Source organism: Falco rusticolus, chromosome 7 (assembly GCF_015220075.1).
Source record: "Falco rusticolus isolate bFalRus1 chromosome 7, bFalRus1.pri, whole genome shotgun sequence".
NCBI lineage: Eukaryota > Metazoa > Chordata > Aves > Falconiformes > Falconidae > Falco > Falco rusticolus.
Genome location: NC_051193.1, coordinates 45,635,996 through 45,654,862, shown reverse-complemented (window position 1 = coordinate 45,654,862; position 18,867 = coordinate 45,635,996). Strand labels below are relative to the sequence as shown.

The 18,867-nt window shown below is 40.5% G+C and overlaps 1 protein-coding gene across 1 annotated transcript in view; it reads left to right on the top strand.

Annotated features, from left to right (window-relative positions):
• The window catches only part of EXT2 (exostosin glycosyltransferase 2), an 81,518-nt gene extending 64,767 nt beyond the window's left edge, over positions 1–16,751 (top strand). The window contains exons 11-14 of the mRNA XM_037394092.1: positions 4,240–4,383; positions 4,924–5,052; positions 6,263–6,345; positions 12,632–16,751. Of these exons, the coding sequence (XP_037249989.1) occupies positions 4,240–4,383; positions 4,924–5,052; positions 6,263–6,345; positions 12,632–12,770 (495 nt within the window). The 3' untranslated portion in view covers positions 12,771–16,751. The remainder of the gene's footprint in view (positions 1–4,239; positions 4,384–4,923; positions 5,053–6,262; positions 6,346–12,631) is intronic.
• Positions 16,752–18,867: the final 2,116 nt, after the last annotated feature.

Genomic DNA, 18,867 nt, shown 5'->3' with positions numbered 1-18,867 from the left:
TTAAAAGTGAACTATTATGGTATAGTGATTTATGACATTACGTAAATCTATTGGAGCAAGCAGAAAAATAGTCCCTATGTGCTGCTGTATTAAGGTAGCAGAAGAATACTTGTGACATTCTGACTTTGAAAAAAGTATTTCTGTTAAGTTACATGGTGAAATCACAGGCATGACTTGGGGCACTAGAGAAAAAGCTGTTAGGGCTAGACGACTTCTTCCCCGCTTACTGGTCTTTGGTGTTCACGGGGGGAGTATTAGAGAGACCCAAAAAGAGGAGCAAGTATTTAGATTATCATAGTCTTAAAAAATTAAAGCAGAACCATTGCCTGCTCCTGAAGTGTTTGGTATTTGAATGAGAGACTGACAGCATGTGTTGTGTTCCCACCTCTGCGTCTCAGCTGTCCTCGGGGCAGATGGCTTAGCATTTCTGTAACCCTGAAAAGTGGGAATAACAGTTTCCGAGTACGAAGTTAATGAAGATTTCTTATTATGTACTTAGGCAGCACTTTCTCCTTACAAAGAAAAAGTATTTTTATTACAGCAAGATTAGAAATAATCTAAATTGGGATTATTGCTCTGAGTTCGTGGTTTTTGTTCATAGAAAATATTGTTTGGTGCATTGCAAAGTTGTGTTTTTTCTGTTGGAAGCTTTTTGTCTTTTGCTAGTAGATGATCTTATTCTGTCTCGGAGCTGTTTTTCAGTGCTTCATGTCTCTGGCATTCTTTTTTAAAAAAATCAGCTCTCTGATGAATAGCATGTTTCTCTAGGCTAAAATCATCATAAAGTTTGAATGCCTTCTTTAGAAGAATGCTTCCATAGCCATTTTGACTGTTAAAAGGGTATTTTTCAGCATTCCTTTGTAGGAGGAATAATGTAAGTCCGCTTACCAAAAAACCTATCCATGGGTAACTGCTGGCCACATTCAAAGCCTTTCTTCATGTTGAAGTTATTTTACAAATTGTGCGTATGTAAAGCATCACTTATCTTTTAATGGGCTTTGTGGTTACATTTTGTTTTATTTTTTAGTAATAGCACAAGCCATCCCTTTGAGGACAGGGGGAGAACTGGGGCTCTGGGAGGAGAGAAGGAATACTGATTCGTTGGGGTTTCTTTCATTTGTAGACGATAGTCAGTGTTTCATTCTTACAATGTTGCCATGGTAGCTTTGGAGACACTGATCATTTTTCAGTTTATTAAATTTTAAAATTTTCTAGTTGTAATTAGCCAGTTCCTGAAGTTGTGTGTGACTTACTATAACTTAATAAATTTAACGCATAAATGTTGGAGTACATTCTGGAAAAGGAAGTGCTTTCTGTCCTTCACGTTACATGGAAGATGAGCTGTGGCAGCTGTTCTGATGGCCAGTGAAACGGCACAGAGTAGCTGAGGCTAGGAGGCAGAAAGAACTGTGGAGAGATGAGGCTGGAGGGTGTTTTAGCTAGGCTGTTTATGTCGCTTGGGGAACTCGGAAGTTGCTATCATTTTCTCTTGGCATCTCTTACTTTTTAGTAAAACTTCCAAGTCAGAACTTTGTTTTGACTTGTCACCTGGGAGATGCATAGTCCAAAAATACTTATCTTCAGGGTTGTCTAGCAGAGTCACTGGAATAGCATCGTCTGCAAAGAAGCATACCTCGTCTTCATTTGGCAGTGTTTTTCCTTGGATGTGTCCCTTACCAGTATTAAATCAGGCTATCCCCCTTTAGTCTGAGAAAGCTAATAAGATCACTGGCTAAAATGGAATGTATTCCTAGCAGCCTAATAAATTATAGGCAACCATCAAACAAGAAAATGGATGGTAGTACAAAATAGAGAGCAGTATAAGAATCATTACCACTATTTTTATTCTGAAAGCTTCCTTATAAGCAGTAGCTGTATATATAAATTTTGGCACAAAACGTACATATAGATTTGGGCAACGAGCTGGATGCTACTATTGGGATTCTTTCCAGGAACTACCATTGAATGAGCTAGTGATGAACATTATGAAAAAGCCAAGCTTTTCCACTGACTTTGATAGCATTACATTTTAAAAGGAATCTTTGTTTAAAGCAACCAAGTTATTTTTTGGATGCATTGAAATGACAATTTTCAAAGGCCAGAATGGGGGTAGGGTTGAGCTTTACAGTGATACAAAGAAATCTGAATGAGTAACATGCATTATAGTTGGCTTTTATTTTCGTAATTTGGACTCTTGAAGATGACACTGAGGGCACAAAATGGAAGGGATATGAATCTGTGGTTCTGTGTTGTGAAGGCACTGAAGTCCCTTAGGAAGCAGTAGCTAAGTTTGATCTTTCTTTCAGCTGCCTTTAATACACATGCCATTCCCTCTACAAGAATTCTTAGTGTTCTGTCAAATCCTTATTGAGCCTCAGTAGCTTATGTGGTGATGTCTTCCACAGCTGGGAGATGGGCATTTTAATAGTCATGTTTAAAAAAAAATAAATTAAATTCAATCATTAACGTTTTGAGCCCTGGAGAGCGAGGAATAAAATTTTGGAAGAGGGAGTGGGGGTTACCTTTGGGTTTGTGTTCTTTATTGGCTTTGACATGTCTAAATAGGTATCGCAAGCCCTCACTGGCTTGCCTGCCAAAAATAGTATTTTTTTAATTAGCTGATGGCACCAACTTGTAAGAGTGTCCTATGAATTCTCTTCCTTGAGTTCCAAATCATCTCTGCTTTCAAGAGCCCTCTATGTTAGGGCGTTGTCCTATCTACATACTATTCCAGTATTTGTGCCCTAGAACTGTCTAGAAAGATTGATTTCTGGATAAAGTACAAGTCAGGGAGTCAGAAGATCTGGTTCCCATTCTTGTTTCCTGTATGATTTTTGGCAGGTTTCCTCATCTGGACGTTTGAAATAATAACTGCTCTCATCATGGGATTCTGAAGCTATATTAACTGACAGCAATAAAATGTGTTGAGAAGTACAGATGAAAAGGTATATAGTAATGCAAAATCACAGAAATGTGAATACAGAAGCAGTAACTTAAAGATGATTGCTTTATCATATTTACTTTGACAAAATTCTTGCACAGAGTCCTTCTAGTCCAGGCCTTCCAACTGAAACATACTGGCACATAAAATGTGCCCAAAGGGAACCGTTGACAAGATGAGGTTTGCAGGATGGTGGAATTCCAAATGACCCTTTATTTTCTGCAAATTCAACTGTAGGGTTCCTTTGCCTTTTGTATACAGAAAAGAGGTTTGCTAGTGAAGCACTGTTGGGGGATTTATGAGATGATTTGTTGTTGATCTTGCATACACAATGAAATCTGGATATGTGTTTGTTTATACACTACCTGCCTGAAACAGAAACTCTTGTGACCTAACACTGTGTGTAAGAGTTAAGACTAATATTCTTTCAACAAACCTAGCAGTTATTTGGATTAAAGGACAATTTTTGAGTAATTTATCTGCAAATAATGCAAATAAATACTAACTTTATTATTGATCAGCAAAAGACAAACTGTGTACTTAGCAAGCAAATAGTATTCAAACCCTTCTAAATAATTATAATCCTTTCTCCCTTTTTTTCCTAATGCAAAAATTGTCCATTATTTAATGTGGCCAGCAGTGTGGAGAACTGGGGTTGCGTTAATGATGCCCTTCTCCTTGTTCTTGTCTACTGTGTTTGATCCTGTAGTCAGCTACAAAATAATGTATGGAGTGACAAGGATGGTATCTTGATTGCATCCAGCTGTCTGGAACAAGTCAAGGGCAAAGAGGCTTTCCATGTAGCAGTAGATCCATTCAAGCACCCACTAAAGAATACCAGAAATATTAAAATATAAGCCTGTTTTAAGCCTGTTCCTATCAAAGGAAACAGGTTGGTTAGATCCAAAGCCAGCTGTGAAAGTAGTTAGGCTGTAGCCATATCTACTGAAGTTAACATCAAAAGTTCCATTTTAATCATGCTTGGTTTTAGTTAGTGTTAAAATCTTTTTGAGTAGTCAGTTGTATTTCTCTATACAAGGAAGTTAGTATCGCTTTAGTGGCCTTTTGCTCTGGGGTATGGCTTCCCTGTGTTGTAGGGTCCTTCCAAAGCAAAGTTGGGTGTTTTCATACTCCTTCCAGGCAGCTTCCTGTTCCAGGAATTGGGACTTAAAAGAATTGAAGTGATCTTTGCACCACTGTAACTCTACCCTCCCAAAGCAGATGCGTTGCATCTGTGTGTTTGCATTTGCTTGCTGTGCAGGCCTGGTTGGCATTGTGTCATGTCTTTTTCTCTTCAGGTTTGGCGTGAGTTCCCTGACAGGTTGGTTGGATATCCAGGCCGCCTACATCTTTGGGACCATGAGATGAACAAATGGAAATATGAATCAGAATGGACCAATGAAGTCTCAATGGTGCTCACTGGGGCAGCGTTTTATCACAAAGTAATATACAACTTGTATACTACATGTATAGCATGAACCTTTTTTAAAGAGCTCTGTGTGTTTCTGTCGTTGTTCTGTGAGTGTTTTGTGGTACCATGATTGTTTTCTACAACAATCAGAGAACCAGCTGGAAACTTTCCCTAAGCCTCTTTCTGCTGGTGTGAAAACAACTGATTTCTCTCTGCCTTTAAAATAATAAAATAATACTGTTACCGTCATGAACTTACAGAAGAATTCTTGCCAGTTTACATGACCTGTAATTACATAGCAAATTTTGCAGTGAATGTAGCTTTGTAGCTAGCAGTTTAAGAAAACCGATTGTAAAGAAATTTGTGTGCTGGTCAGGAAAGGAGTACTTATACAATTAAGCACCCAAAAATTATTTTCTACCTGCTAAAGTTGTCCTTGGCTGAAGGCTGTATCACAGTTTGCCTGTAATCCATCCTTAGCTGCCTGCTGTTCACTGTCTGGAATATTTAGTCTTAGAGTTACTGCATCTGTATTTTAAATCATATCTCTCTCTCTCCCTCTATCCTGCAGTATTTCAACTATCTTTACACCTACAAAATGCCTGGAGACATCAAGAACTGGGTGGATGCTCATATGAATTGTGAAGATATTGCCATGAATTTTCTAGTGGCAAATGTCACTGGCAAATCAGTCATTAAGGTGGGACTTTGCTGCAGTTTAGCTTTAGGAAGTTATAAACATGATGTACATACTCATAAATTTTTAGTAGGTTTCAATATATTACTTAATGTTCCTTTTTCTCTGATTTACCCCCGTTATGGTGTCTTGTTCTCCTTCCATGGTAGAAAAGCCCTTCTAATAAAACTTCCATGCTGACTGGGAATAGAGAATCATTTTTTACCAGTTGTTTCTGGTGGTTATTTTAGCCATCTAGATGAGGTATGAAAAAGGTAATTTAAATTATAGCTCTATATGTGTGTGTGTGTGTGTGTGTGTATATATATACACACACACGCCCACCTACATTTATTTTAACTATTTGAGATCACTGGAGGAAAGAAATTACCAACTGTCCGCAGCTCACTCTGTCATGGCCTGGCAACAGCTGATTTATAGGAATGTTAATTGCAAGAATGTTAATTGCAAGATCAGCTTTAAATGAACTTTTTATCCCTGAATTAATTTCCTGACATGTTTCGACACGTTTTCAGGTCTAGACATTCACTCTACATTCATTTCCAAGTGTGTCAACTTGCAATGAGATTTAGAGGCCACCAGGCGTTACTTCAATTAGTAGGGTCCATTTTCCCATCTGTCCATCATCATTTACTGGGACTGGTGGTTGTATTTCCGAGAAAAGTCTTTCGAAGATAAAGTGTGTGTTTCTGCCGAAAAATTTTTTGAGCCGTATGAGGGCACAGCAGAGTAATTTGGCACCTCTGTGCAATTCAGAGAGTCTTGCAGAGTTTGCCAGTCAGCTATTAACTGGAGCAAGCAAAAGAGCGTCTGTTGGATTAACGTTACGGTGAAGTATGGGAAGCTATATTTCATCGCTGTTATGGCTGCAAGAACAAATGGTGTTTATACAGGGACCTTGGCAGTGAGAAAACAGTCATTAAACAGGAATTAAGGAGCTTGTCATCACCACTTCTTTTCAGTTACAGAAGAAAAAAACCCTCCAAGCCGTTTTTATTGGGCCCCTGTGAATTCTGCAGTCAGCCAGGCCAGATGGAGCTGAATGGAGTGGCTTTTTTTTTTGGGGGGTGGGTTTTTTTTGTATCCCCCTCCTTTTTGAGACAGCTCAGTTTACACTGCAGGCATGTTCAGAGGTATTGCACTGCTCTCTGTGCAAGGAGATTAATGTCCCTTCTGTTGATATTTGATGATAATCTGGCGTGCCGTTCTGCAGGTGACCCCACGAAAGAAGTTCAAATGTCCAGAATGCACAGCAATTGATGGGTTATCACTGGACCAGACACACATGGTGGAAAGGTGAGTGACCACTCTTTATTTTTCTGATTGCCTTGTTCTGATCCCTAGAATCTTATCCCGTGTCTCATTAAATTAGGATCAAAAATGGTCACTGATTGTACTTTTGTAAATTACTAATTCTGAAGGAATGTTGCATGGATTTCATCATCTTAAGTCATTCCTGCAATGGATGATGTGACGCTGAAAAGTGGACTAGTACAAGAAAGGACTTCAGAAGGGCACAATTTTTAGCAGCTTTGCTGTGAAGCATATAGGACATATGAAATTGAGGTGGTTGGCAGTACTTTCAGTGATACCACGTTTCTGTTTTACCACGAAGCATCAACTGTAAGGAGTATGAGATTTATTTTTTTTAAACCAGACAGTTGCTAGCTTATCAAAGAGTAACAAGGATGTAAATTACTAATAATGTTATTTGAATTGATGTTTGTACATTCTTTCCTCCAAAGATTGTAAAGCACCTTGCTTCCACTAATGAAGGGCATTTGCCTGCACAATTGCATGTCACGTTTTTTAACAATGGCATCATTATTATATTTTTATGAGAATTTAATTCTGAAATGAAGAATGGTTTGGAAGGGCAGTGAATGTTTAAAGTGAAATACTGAAAGTTGGTAAGTGTAAGGGTTGTATTCCCTGCTTTACAGTAAAATGGCTTCCCAGCTTTGACCAAGACACTAAACTTGCCTCTGCTTTGGCTTTTGAATGTGCAAAGTAATGGAAGGTTTCTTCACTTCTACAAAGCTGTTCAACACCTGTGTTTGAAAAGGGCTATCAGGCAGTGAATTTACATACTAGTTATTAGGTGGAATTAACCTGAGATCTAGGACTGACAAAGGCATTTCACCTTAGGCTTCTTGGACTGTTGCACCTCTCTTGCAAGCTTTGTGAAAAATAATTTGAAACTGTAGAATTGATGGGGTAGGTGAGCAGAGATAGCCATAATGCTGGAAGAGACCACCAGAAGAGGTGACAAAATTAAAAAAAAAAATGTATTTAAAATAGGCTATTTCATATTTGCACTGAGACACATAACATGGTTATCTTACCAGATCTTATCTTAACAGGGAGCCTTTTTCTGTCCTCTGCAGTACTCAGCAGATTTAAAGTGTTGTATTCATTTACTGACCTTTAGCAATGTAAATTATATTTATGTATTACAATATATGCAGTGAACTAATGCAAAACTGGTTAGTAGGTTGGGGGATTATTTACAAGAAGAGTGTATGCATGTGTCTGTCTGATCTGTTAACACACGTCACGCAACACACACAAACACAGACATAGTTTGGCTGATTGATTGTTAATGAAGCATCATGCCAGGTATTGAAGAGCGTAACAACTGCTAAGGTTAGTGACAAAGTATTTATACTGTATGTATAATAAGGCTGTATAAAAAAAGGAGTATGCAAGTCAGAAGTAACATGTACCTCATTAAAATGGTAAAAATTACTCTGCAGAAAACTTCTGAAGGAAGGGTGTGGAAGCTTTGTAAATCTGAAGTGTTAGCTGAAGGGGAAGCACAAGAGGTTGTCCTGTGTCTAGCAGTTCTGCACTGGTTTACAGGATGGACTACCTGAAGCCAGTGGAGCTTTCCTATGATCACACTAGTAGCATTACAACAGCACATAGGAATTCAGGTCATGAACTAGGTTCTCATTAAGGTAAACACTATAAAACTAGAAGATGAAAAAGTGGTTTTTGCTCCAAAGTGCATTATGATGCAGGGTAAAGGTCATGTTCCCATGTCTATAGCAATGCATGTATTCTCAGCGTAAAGTATCATTGACAGTATATTGAGAACATGTTTAACCTGTTGCTTTGCTTCTCTGTAGCTTCCAACAGTGGAGATAACTGTGTTGTGGGAAATGTTACGTTGACTGCAAATCCACATACTTTTATTTGCCCAGCCAAAGGGGTACATTCTGAGGTAGAGTCTGAGTGCAGGAGAGAATCTGGGTGAATAAGCAGTTTGGGTTCATTTTGAAGATCATTAATATCATACTGAAACTGCATGCTACGCCTAACGCCTTCTTGCCCTGTGGTGATGTTCTCTACTTCAGTAAAAGGGCGTTATTTGAAAATCTGAAAGGTTTTCTTTTTTTTAATCTTCTAAGCTAGCTATTCATTATAAGTGGATAACAAACGATAGCAACTCCTAGATGAAATTTTCCTAACTTGGCAAGTAATGGCTCATGTGTGTGTGTGTATATGTATGTATGCACACACTAGCCATTTTCAGGGTCAGAAGAGAAGCTGAACGGAAAAAGTACATGCATCAGGGAGTGCTTGTCTAATTATAAAAGAATTAACTTTGTACAGATAACTTTACAGTTTTGGATACCAAGAACAATACCTGGGTTATCAGGCAAAGAGCCATTATCAGCTTCACTTGCAGCTTCCCAAATTGCCTGACTCCTTGTTTTTTAGCATTCAGAAAGTGAGCAGGTAGTCTGAGCTAATTACTTGCCTGGATATCCAGGGATCAACCTGCTGTTTATGAAACAAACAGTTTATCAGGGTTGTCATGGGCACACACAACATTTAGTGTTAAGTTTCTGGTTCAGGAGTAGCGGAGAGATGCCCAGCTACAGCCTGATCATTGTTTGATCAGTGTAAAACGTTTGAGAAGTCAGTTGTGGAGACCTGCCCAGGAGGGACATGTAACTAACCAGTTCTGTTGGGCCTTTTGACACTTTCAGCCAGAAACAAAGGAAAGATGGTACAGTTGAACTCTGTCTCTTACGAAGAGATTTTTTTGATCAACACTGAAGGATATTTACAGCAAATCATGGGAAAGCCAACACTCCTGTTCTTCCTGCTGTGTAATTTCTCTGAGATAAATAAAAGACTTCAGTCCCCAGGGTTATTGAGCTCCATCATTAAAATACATCAACTTAAGAGAGCTTTGAACCGAGAATCCCCTTCTTGCCGTAGGTTAGCCTTTACATCAGGTTGCAGAAGAAGCTGTAGGAGGATCTCATAATCCCTGTATTTACAGGTGCTGTTTAAGTAGCAACAAGTTTTATGCCTTTAGCATCTTTGCATCTGGCTCTCAAAAATGGAGAACTCTGTAAAATGCAGCCTAGGGGGCAACTGCCTGTACAGTAAATACAACAAAGGGCTGAGCTGCTTCTGCAGCAACATTAACAGTAGTGTCTTACTTAGGACGTGTAAGTATTTGTTAGAGTCAAAGTAGGAAGCCATTCCCTTAAGAGGCAAACTGACCAGGTAACAGTTGGCCAAAGTCTGCAGGTGCAGACTTATCCTGCGAAAAAGTATTTGGGTTATAAAGGAGAGGAAACTGGTTAAGAGACCTTAACAGACACGAAGTTTACCCAGTCTGCCAGGGGCAACAGGGCTCTCAGTTTCTGAGTTCACACAGTCTTGAACTCCCTGTTGAGCACAACTGCATGTTGTCAGCAGAGCAAGGGAAAAAAAAGAATAATTCTTGGAAGCAAACATGCCTCTGTTAATATGAATTTGCAAAACAATAGACGCAGCCAAGAAAAACACCTTCCTTCTATATTACGATGACACATTACATTCTCATGGCTACCTAGCTTTGAATGTCTAATGTTCTAGATATCATTTCTAGTTTATATTGTCCAAAAGTGGCAAAGGCTTTGGAATTCAAGTGATTTCAGTGCAGGAGATGAAATTTTTGGGAAGAGACAACTTTCCTTTGAACATATTTTGTGGCTTGTGTATGACATTTCTTTCATCTATTTACGCCTGTTTCTGATCTTTGAATTTGATATTTCCTGAGGACTAACTTTTCTGATTCAGCCAGAGTGATTAGAACATGCTGATTTTTCCATTTTTCATTTAATTTCTTTAACAACAAAGTGGTTTCTTGGTGGTTAAAGATATTGTACTGGTATGCTGAATGGTCTTGCCACCAGAGTAAGTTTGACTGTAGAAGGATATTTTCTCATAAGACCTCCTCCTTGGTTTGGGAGTATAACCTCTGGAAGGAAGAGGTCAATTTTGTCTCTGTCCATTTAGTTCTGTCTTTTGCTCTGAGGGTGCAGCTTAGTTCCAGTTGTGATGATGGTTGATCTGATGTGGATGCCTGCCTACCAGGCAGCAGGCTGAGGTAACTAATGCATTTCACACTGGCCACCAAGCAGCTGTTACATTACAATGTCTTTCAGTCATCACTGGCAGAGGCAGGATTTGAACCAGTAGACTAGAAGTATTCTTGTATTCCAGAAACCAGTGAGGGCCAGCAGCTGTGCAAACTTCTCACATGCACATCTCCCAGTGCATCTACCTCCTCACCTGTGAAGTCTGTGGTTTTCCTGCCATGAGACTTCTCCAGTACACTCAACTTGGATTACAGTGAGACACATTTCTCAGAAGTAACAGATGATTTAGAAGCCTGACCTTATCTGAAAATCAGATGTGTTTAAGGTATCTTGTGGAGGCAACAGAAACTGCTTAGTGTTCCTGGAGAAAACACTCAGTTCGTGCTGTCCATGTTACTGTAACCTTTCTGTGCCCAGGGCCCAAAGCTTACCTTCCTGATGGTTCGCCTCATTTGGGTCTCTTCACTTCAGCCCTGACTGATGGCTCCTGAGCTGTTTCAGATCTGTGCTACCCTGGAGCAAATGGTGCTTGTGCCAGGTCTAGAGGCTGTTTCCCACCGCACACAGTTTCCTCTTACACACTGAATTCCTTTTCATTTGTCCCCTAGCCCAAAGATTTGAATCTGGAGGTAGGAAGAAGTATGGGGAAGATGAGACGGTAGAAGAAAGTGACGTACCTGTATTTACCTATGCAAATATTTTATTCAAGCGTCACCACGTATGAAGTAGTTCTCTGACACTTCTCAGGCCAGAAAATAGCCTGAAACGCAACCATTATAGCTTAAACAGCTATGTGGAGATGCAGCACTTCAACAACCTGGGCTTTGTGTTTTCCAGTCATTTACTGTAGTTGAGGAGGGAGCCATGGGATGGCTCAGAGGCTGAGGAATTAATTTTGAAAACCAGTCTTGCTGTCCCATCTACTTCAAAAGAGTGTTAGGGGCAGTGTTGAGCAGTCCCCATCACAAAACTGTCACACTTAGTTGGTGTGATTGACCGGATCCCTTAAGGAAAATTATCCTGGAGCCATAGTGACCCCCTAACTCTTCAAAGGGGTCGGGAGAGGGTGCAGTGGTTGGAGAGCAAGAGACCTGCTCTGGGACCGCCTGCAGCACGTCAGCCTCTGTAGCAGAGTCAAAACTACTCATTTCTTTTTTGTTTTCCCTTTTGAATGGCAGAAGAAATATGACCTGTTTTCTTGTAGCTGTCTCATGTTATGTGTTGGGAACTGTTGTCACGATTCTTGGTGTCTGAAATTCTTAAAAGCTGATTCTTAAAAATAAATTATAATACCCAGCTAATGTTAGCTGGGCACTGGCTGAGGTGAGGTGAGGCGAGTTTCCCCTGCCTTGCTTCCACAGGTACTGTGCCTTTTGGTGAAAGAGTTAAAAGGAGCAATGTAAGGTTAAACATCTGCTTGTTTTTTGAAGCACATAGCTATTCCTTCTACAGCATTACTGACACCTGAGATTATTAAAACTGGAAAGAGTTATCAGTGGTCTAATCTTTTTTTGTGCTAATGTGATGCCTTACTCCTCAATATCTCTTTATTTAGACAAGGAAAATAAACTAGCTGCTTTCATTTTATAGTTTAATTCAGCTTCACTTTTAAGGTAGTCCAAACAGTGTTGCCTATACACTGAGGCATGTTTATTTTTGTGGGAAAAGATAGAGCTTCTGAAGAAGCCTGAAAAAAAACAGGTTTTTGATTGGATTTTTCGTTGCTTAGTTGGGTTGGGTTTTTTGGGGATGGTGGTTTTTTTATTATTTTTTAGAACTTCATTTTCACAAAGGCTTGTTTTTTGCAAAACCTTCGTTATGAGCCAAATTGACCCAACAGTGGCCCTTTAAGAGACATGTTGGCAGTTAATCTGTTCTGGTTTACAGCATGTACATTGCTTTAAGAATGACTGGAATTCTAGGGGGAGGGAGAAGGGAAGCTTTGACCTCCATGTGCACATGTGCTGCTGCCAGCATCCCCTTGATCGTCTCTGTGATTAAATGGATAAATCAAGGAACACCAGCTTCTTTTCAGTTCTCTCTGCAGTGGGGCTCTCTTTTTATTTATTAGTAGCCAGCATGGCTGAAATACTTCCAAGCACAAGAGGGAAGGGTTCTACCAGTTGTGTTGTTGTGGGAGCTGGTGGCCAGCCCAGATGTTGGGGTCTTAATTACATTGCTTTCCCTTTCACCAGATCTGAATGCATCAATAAGTTTGCCTCTGTCTTTGGGACCATGCCTCTAAAAGTGGTGGAGCACCGTGCTGACCCTGTCCTGTACAAAGATGACTTTCCTGAGAAACTGAAGAGCTTTCCCAATATCGGCAGCTTGTAAAGGCATCTGTGAGACAAGCCTGAATGATGAAAATGACAGCTGAAAAGGTGATATGAGGAACATATGGCCCTGAATAAAATAAATCACTAGAGAGTGGACTGTATCTGAGGGAGACAGGAATTAATGTTGTATTCTGGTATGTTGTCTTCCCTTTACATTGCACAAATATGTAATTGAAAGCTGAACGACTGCTTCTCTGTTGCTGACAGAGGATTGAATCTATTCATGGGTCCTCCCAGAAACGTCAAATGCACTCTCTTCTCCAAAGGAGGCTATGCACATGGAAGAACAGAACAGAATCTCTCTCTCTGTGGTCTGACTGGCGTGACTGACCTCTTCTATCAAGTGTGCTGCAGCAGCTCTGTGGTTTGTAAGCACCCATCCCTTCAAAGCAACTGTCTGCAACGTATAGCTGGCTCTCTTGGGAGGAGCTTATTGCCTGTGTGGTTGATGGGCCTCTGTCTTTTGAGCTTAATTGTTGGCTTAAGTAACTGCGTAACAAACATTTTCTTCTGCATAGTGAGACAAATGTTGATTTATGTTTGTTGTTTTTTTTACAATGTCAGCAACAAAAATCTGTATGTTATCACATGTTTTAAAGGGCACAGCATTTTGTGTTACTTAAATTATTTTGACGCAAATTGAGACACACAGCAGCTGGGAGGACAGTCTCCTTCAAAGCAGAGACCTGCAGGGCAGAAGTCCAATTGCTGCACCTCTTCTTCCTGCATAAATCTCAGGTTTTCTGCTGCATCCGTGCAAGAGACTGACTCTGTGTCAAAACTAGTTGTATTTTACAGAAAAAGGTGTATCTTTCAGTCTTCATTATCAAAGCAGCAGTCAGGTTAGTTTTACATCATAGCTGTACATAGGAGCAACAGCTAAGAAGTCAGTTTTTCACATCTGAATCCTGTTCAGCAAGCACTGTGTTGTAGTACTGATTTGTAAAACACATTTACAGAAATTCCCAGTTACAGCTTCAGTGTGCAGGGGTTTGTGTATGTACAAGACACTATTAACACACACTTACAAACTCCTGTGGATTACCATTGTTGGGGAAACTATTGGGTCTTTGCTTGTAATTTAAGGAACCCATTGCTACAGGCTGCCACTGAAACATACAGCTTGTAAAGCTTCTCCAAAAGCCTTCCTGTTTCATATGAGCATTGGAGTTGTTTCTCAATACTGAAATTAACCTGAATTAGAAAACTAAATGCAACAAAATTAGAAATAAAATTGCCTGGACTGTTATTCTTGCCCTTTGATATTCAAGATGATCCAAGTTGGGCTGAGAAAAGATTCTCTTTTTTCCCTGCTCCACTGATAAAATGTTTATTATCAGATAAGTGTGATTTCACTGTCTTTTGAAACCTCCATTGCTTCCAGTTACAGAGACATCCTACTTGATGAGCTGTTTTTCTGTTGCACTGCAAGCAACCTTACTCCTTGGATTTTGCCAAACCCCAAACAATAGGACAAGTGTTAGGCATCACGGTTCACCCCCTCTCCTAAGCTGGATATGCAGCAATGACAGAAACCAAATGAAAGGCAGGCTAGAAACAGGAAACATCTGCTCCTATTTGTCTCACCCCCACTAAGACTTATCTTATTGCCCAATGCGGTGGATGTGCTGTGAATGAAAATCATATTGGAACAATAGCTCTGAGGGGATGCTTCACTTCATAACACCCCTGGGATGTGCCTGTGAACTGTATCATCCAGTTCTCTGGGAACGTTTAATTACTAGTAAATGTCTTTTCCTGCAGTCTTTGTTTCATTCTGAAGTTGCTGTGGGAGGGGTATTGGGGAGCTGGGAGTATAGCTGTTGCAGTGACAACAATTGCTGCCTGCACAGTGGGTATCACAAGATAGAGGAAGGTTTGTTGCTTGCTATTTCTCTTTACAGCCTCTCAGGTTCATTCAAATGAACTTCCTCAATATTCCTGTTGATTTATGTCGTGGTGCTTGAGCGTCAGGAGATACCAGCATATTTCCCTTGAAATTTGCTTTGAAAGGTTAGCTGTGACAGTGCAGTAGTCACTTCGGTTTTGGCCATTCTTTTGAGGCTGATCTCAGCTTGGCAGGCCTTAGCAGTTTAACTGAGTTATAACATCTTCCTTACACAGAGTTATGAAGCTTCTGTGATTTCCTGGTTCTTTCTTAGTAAGCCGGTAAAAAGTGCACGTTTTGCACAGTCTTAAAAGGCACGGAGGATTTGAAATAGTTGGTGGAGTATTTTGAAGTGGGGACAGCCTAAGCAGCTTTCCTAAACTGATCTGTAGTCTCAGATGAATAAAATGGCAACAGGTCCTTGTGCTTGCATCGCAAAGGATCAGAGTGGATTCCTCTTCCACAAAATGCCCAGTGACCTTTTTTTTGTCCTTTGGCATTTTACCATTGCTTTATAGGGCCATCAAATTTAGATGATAATTTGTCTCTGTTTCATAGCATGGAGGAAATTGGCAATGGATTGCAAAAAAAAATTTGTAAAATGGCCTTCTTTCCCTCTGCGTTTGTAATTGTGATGTTCTTGATGCAAAAGTCTGTGAAGGTAGGGTGTACCTGCATGTCTGATTTTGGAATGGGTTTGTTGTCAGTCTTTAAGATAATTTTTAACTTTTCATTGTATATATGTTATCACAAAAAGGTTAATATTGGTATATTAAAAAGTAAATCCAAGGAGTGTTTGTTGTATGTCACTTCTGGAGTGGCACAAGGAAACACAGATGTATTTAGAAGGGAGAATTGCAGTGACAGGCTGTTTTGCTACACAAATCTGTGTTAAACTTGAATTTCCACAGTGTACTTCAGAAAGACCTGACGATATTTTGTCTTTCCCGTAACTGGGGTTGGATGGTTGTCTTTGAAGTAGAGGTTTGCTCTGCACCTTTCTGGGGAGAGTAGTTGTTACTTGTAATTTTCCGCCAAGATTTGACAGTAGCATTTATCCTGGAGAAACAGGGCACAGATCTTTCTCTGAAGAGACAGAAAGTGTTAAAGAACTGTGCTTTTGAGAAAAGAGCTTTGACCAAATCATTGAGATTGTGGAATCCAGTGCGGTGGCAGCTCTCTGCTTCCAGAAGCACTGCAGCACAGTCCTGGCAGAGCATGCTGCGAGAGGGCAGCATGTGTGCATGGCACCCCTTGCTGCTTGTGCATAGCAAGGGGCACGGTGTGCCACGGTGCTTGCCCTGCCAGAAGGGGTGAGTCCATCACCAACTTTCCCTACAATGTGTTGACTCTTTCCTTCCTCACAGCTCCACCATCTCGTTACAGGATGTGCCAATTCAAGCCTTAACATTCTGAATTACTCTTCCCTGCCATCTCCAGCTCCTGCTCTTGAACCTCCTGCTATCCATCATGCTTCCGGTGGTACAGTTCAAATACGCTTTACAGCAGCAACGAATTTCTCCCTGTTAATTATCAATTCAAGGGCCTTGGAGACTCAAATAGCAAAATAATTGCAAGGTGGGTTTGAAGAGCTGCCCAGTACTTCTGACTCATTTTGCTTTTAGGCTGTATTGATGAGTGTTGAGCACTCTGGAAAAATGCGGTACTGAGGCACATGAAAATGTATTTAGGTGGACAATTTTAATGTTAAAAATACCTGCAAGATTTGGCATGAATGCCCTCTATAATGAATGTCTGGTACCTTAGTTACACTTCACAGGCAGAGCGTATTTTGATCGGGAAGGCTCTCAGAATGGTTAATTGGTATGCATAAATCTTCTGTCCAGCCCTTTACATGGAAACTGCTGTCTTAACAGGGCTACAGCACCATACAGGAAAGAGAAATCAAAACTGACAGTGCTGATGAGAAAACGGATTTTAAATGCCCTAGCCAGAGACCAGACAGATGGAGTGTGAATTTTTTCACCATTCTTCTTAAACACTTGCATGTTTAAATTTTACTAGGACTGATGAAATGTAAACTACAGGGAGTTCTTGCACTCAGGGGTAGTCTCATCCATGTACTTAAAACAAGAAAAAAATCCTGCAAAGCTGTGTAGAATTAAATATATGCTAGAAAGTGAGTATCCAATTGGTCCAGTTGCTAACTTGGATCTGATCCTGAAGAGCTGGGAAGAGCAGCCCTCCTAGGTAAGTATTTCACCTATACTATCTTTTAACTTTTAGACTGGAAAAAATTTGTCAAAACTGCCAGAAAACTCTGAACACAGTATTCTTTGCAGCTTTCCATAGGATATGAAAGTTACCCTGTGAGCAGGTAGTCACTTCAAACCTCTTGCTAACATTGGTGTGTAGACAGAGATGGCATTTGCTTGGCAGAAAAATCAGCTAGAATGCTTTTGCTCTAGTGTGGAATCGTGGATCCTTCAGTTGTAGCTTATGCTGTTTGGGGGGCATGTAGGATGGTGTAAGTTCTTTTTATGATGTTTGCCACCACTGTATCTGAGCACAGTAAATTGAACTTCGCGGTCCTTGTGCTTGGGTAAGATCAGCCTCCTACCTGTAACTGCTGATAAGGAAGCAGAGAGAATCTGTCATACGCCCAAAGCCTTAGGAGTTGTGTGGGTAAAAACAGGATTGAATACCAGCATTGTGTTATATATAATAAATATATATAATAAAGAACAGCCACACTTTTGTCTGAGTTAGTGTTTGGAGTTTTGGGTGTCTCGGTACCGAGGCAGAGGACCCGTCAGCCTTGACTTTCAGTGTCAGCTTTCTTCAGCCTGTCCTGGCTTGAAGCCATTTGGTGACATTCCTGGTGCACTCCTGTGTAATTTCAGCCTGATGGAAAGGCTGTAGTGCAGTCCCACCTCTGCTGATCTTCAGGATTCCCCTGTCTGCAGCTTCTTGTGGTTGCTTTGAAAACGAGTTATGTTTCCCATTAAAGGATAACAGCGACAATTGAGGCAATTAAGTGGAGTGGCATGGAGCTAGCAGCACGCAGGGAGTTTTCCAGCTGAAAACAGTGCAGCTCAAAGGTTCTCCCTGCAAGGTTGCCTGTTTGCTGTCTTCATTTGTCTGGAAAAGGATCCAGTAATTCTCCTTCAAATTTCCTTTACTGATTCTAAATGCCTGTTTACTTGCGTAAGTAGGAAGTGCTTCTGCTCCAGACAAGCATGACAACTCTGCAGTGACTGTGGGCTGAGATCAATGCAACTTGATCATGATTTCATTAAGTCTATGAACTTGAACCAGTGCTCGGTACCAGACTGTATGCAGAGGGGAAGACAGATGGGTAAGGGGAGAACCAGGTGTCTATAAAGAGAAATAATCCATATTGTGACTATTTCTACAGAGTCGTAAGGAAAAAAAAAAAAGGCAGCTTAATTATTAAGTCACATCTGTTGGATTTTTAACCTCAGTTTTAGTTGGCAGGGAACTGGGAAAAGGTGAAAGCTGCACCGTTTGACCAACAAAGGTGTGAAGAACTTGGGATATACAGGCCTGCATGAGGTTTACAATGTGTGATGATGAGATGTGGTTCCTGTTGCACCCTGTGCTTTAAGGATGAAGCTTATTTCTTCTACCCTCCACCCCCATTTTGTGCAGCAATGGGAACCTGTAAAACTAGAAGCCGAAGCCTGGGACTGACTGAAAAGTGCCGCTCAGGGATATTCACCTGCCCAATGTGAACATCTCATATTTGTCCCGTAGATGAGATTATAGTCCCTTGGAAAAATAGCTAAAGTTTTCAGGGCAAAGGCTCCGTGTTCCCTTCTGCATGCCCGTATAGCTGTACACTCAAGAAAAACACTGTTTCTCACCTACTGGTTTGGCTGTTTGAAAACTTGGAAAGATTTTAAAGGTCCTTCTTTGCTGAAACCTTTCTTTCAAAGGGAGGGCAGGTCTCAGCTGGGTGCTAGGCACAGTTAGTGCTAGGTGCCTTCAGCTGAGGACTGATGGGAACAATAACTGCCTCTGCCATACTTCGTACAAACAGGCAGGGGAAGAGGTTTGAAGCAGAAAGGACCGTAAAATGAGATCCAGGAATTCAGCAAGGCTACAGCAAAGGGAGCAGATTGCTAACTCGGAGCATCTGTCTTTTTGTCCCGTGAGTAAGTTACGAACTGAAAAGCAAGAGAAAGTGGAAGATCCTTTCACAAATAATAAACACTTGTTTGTC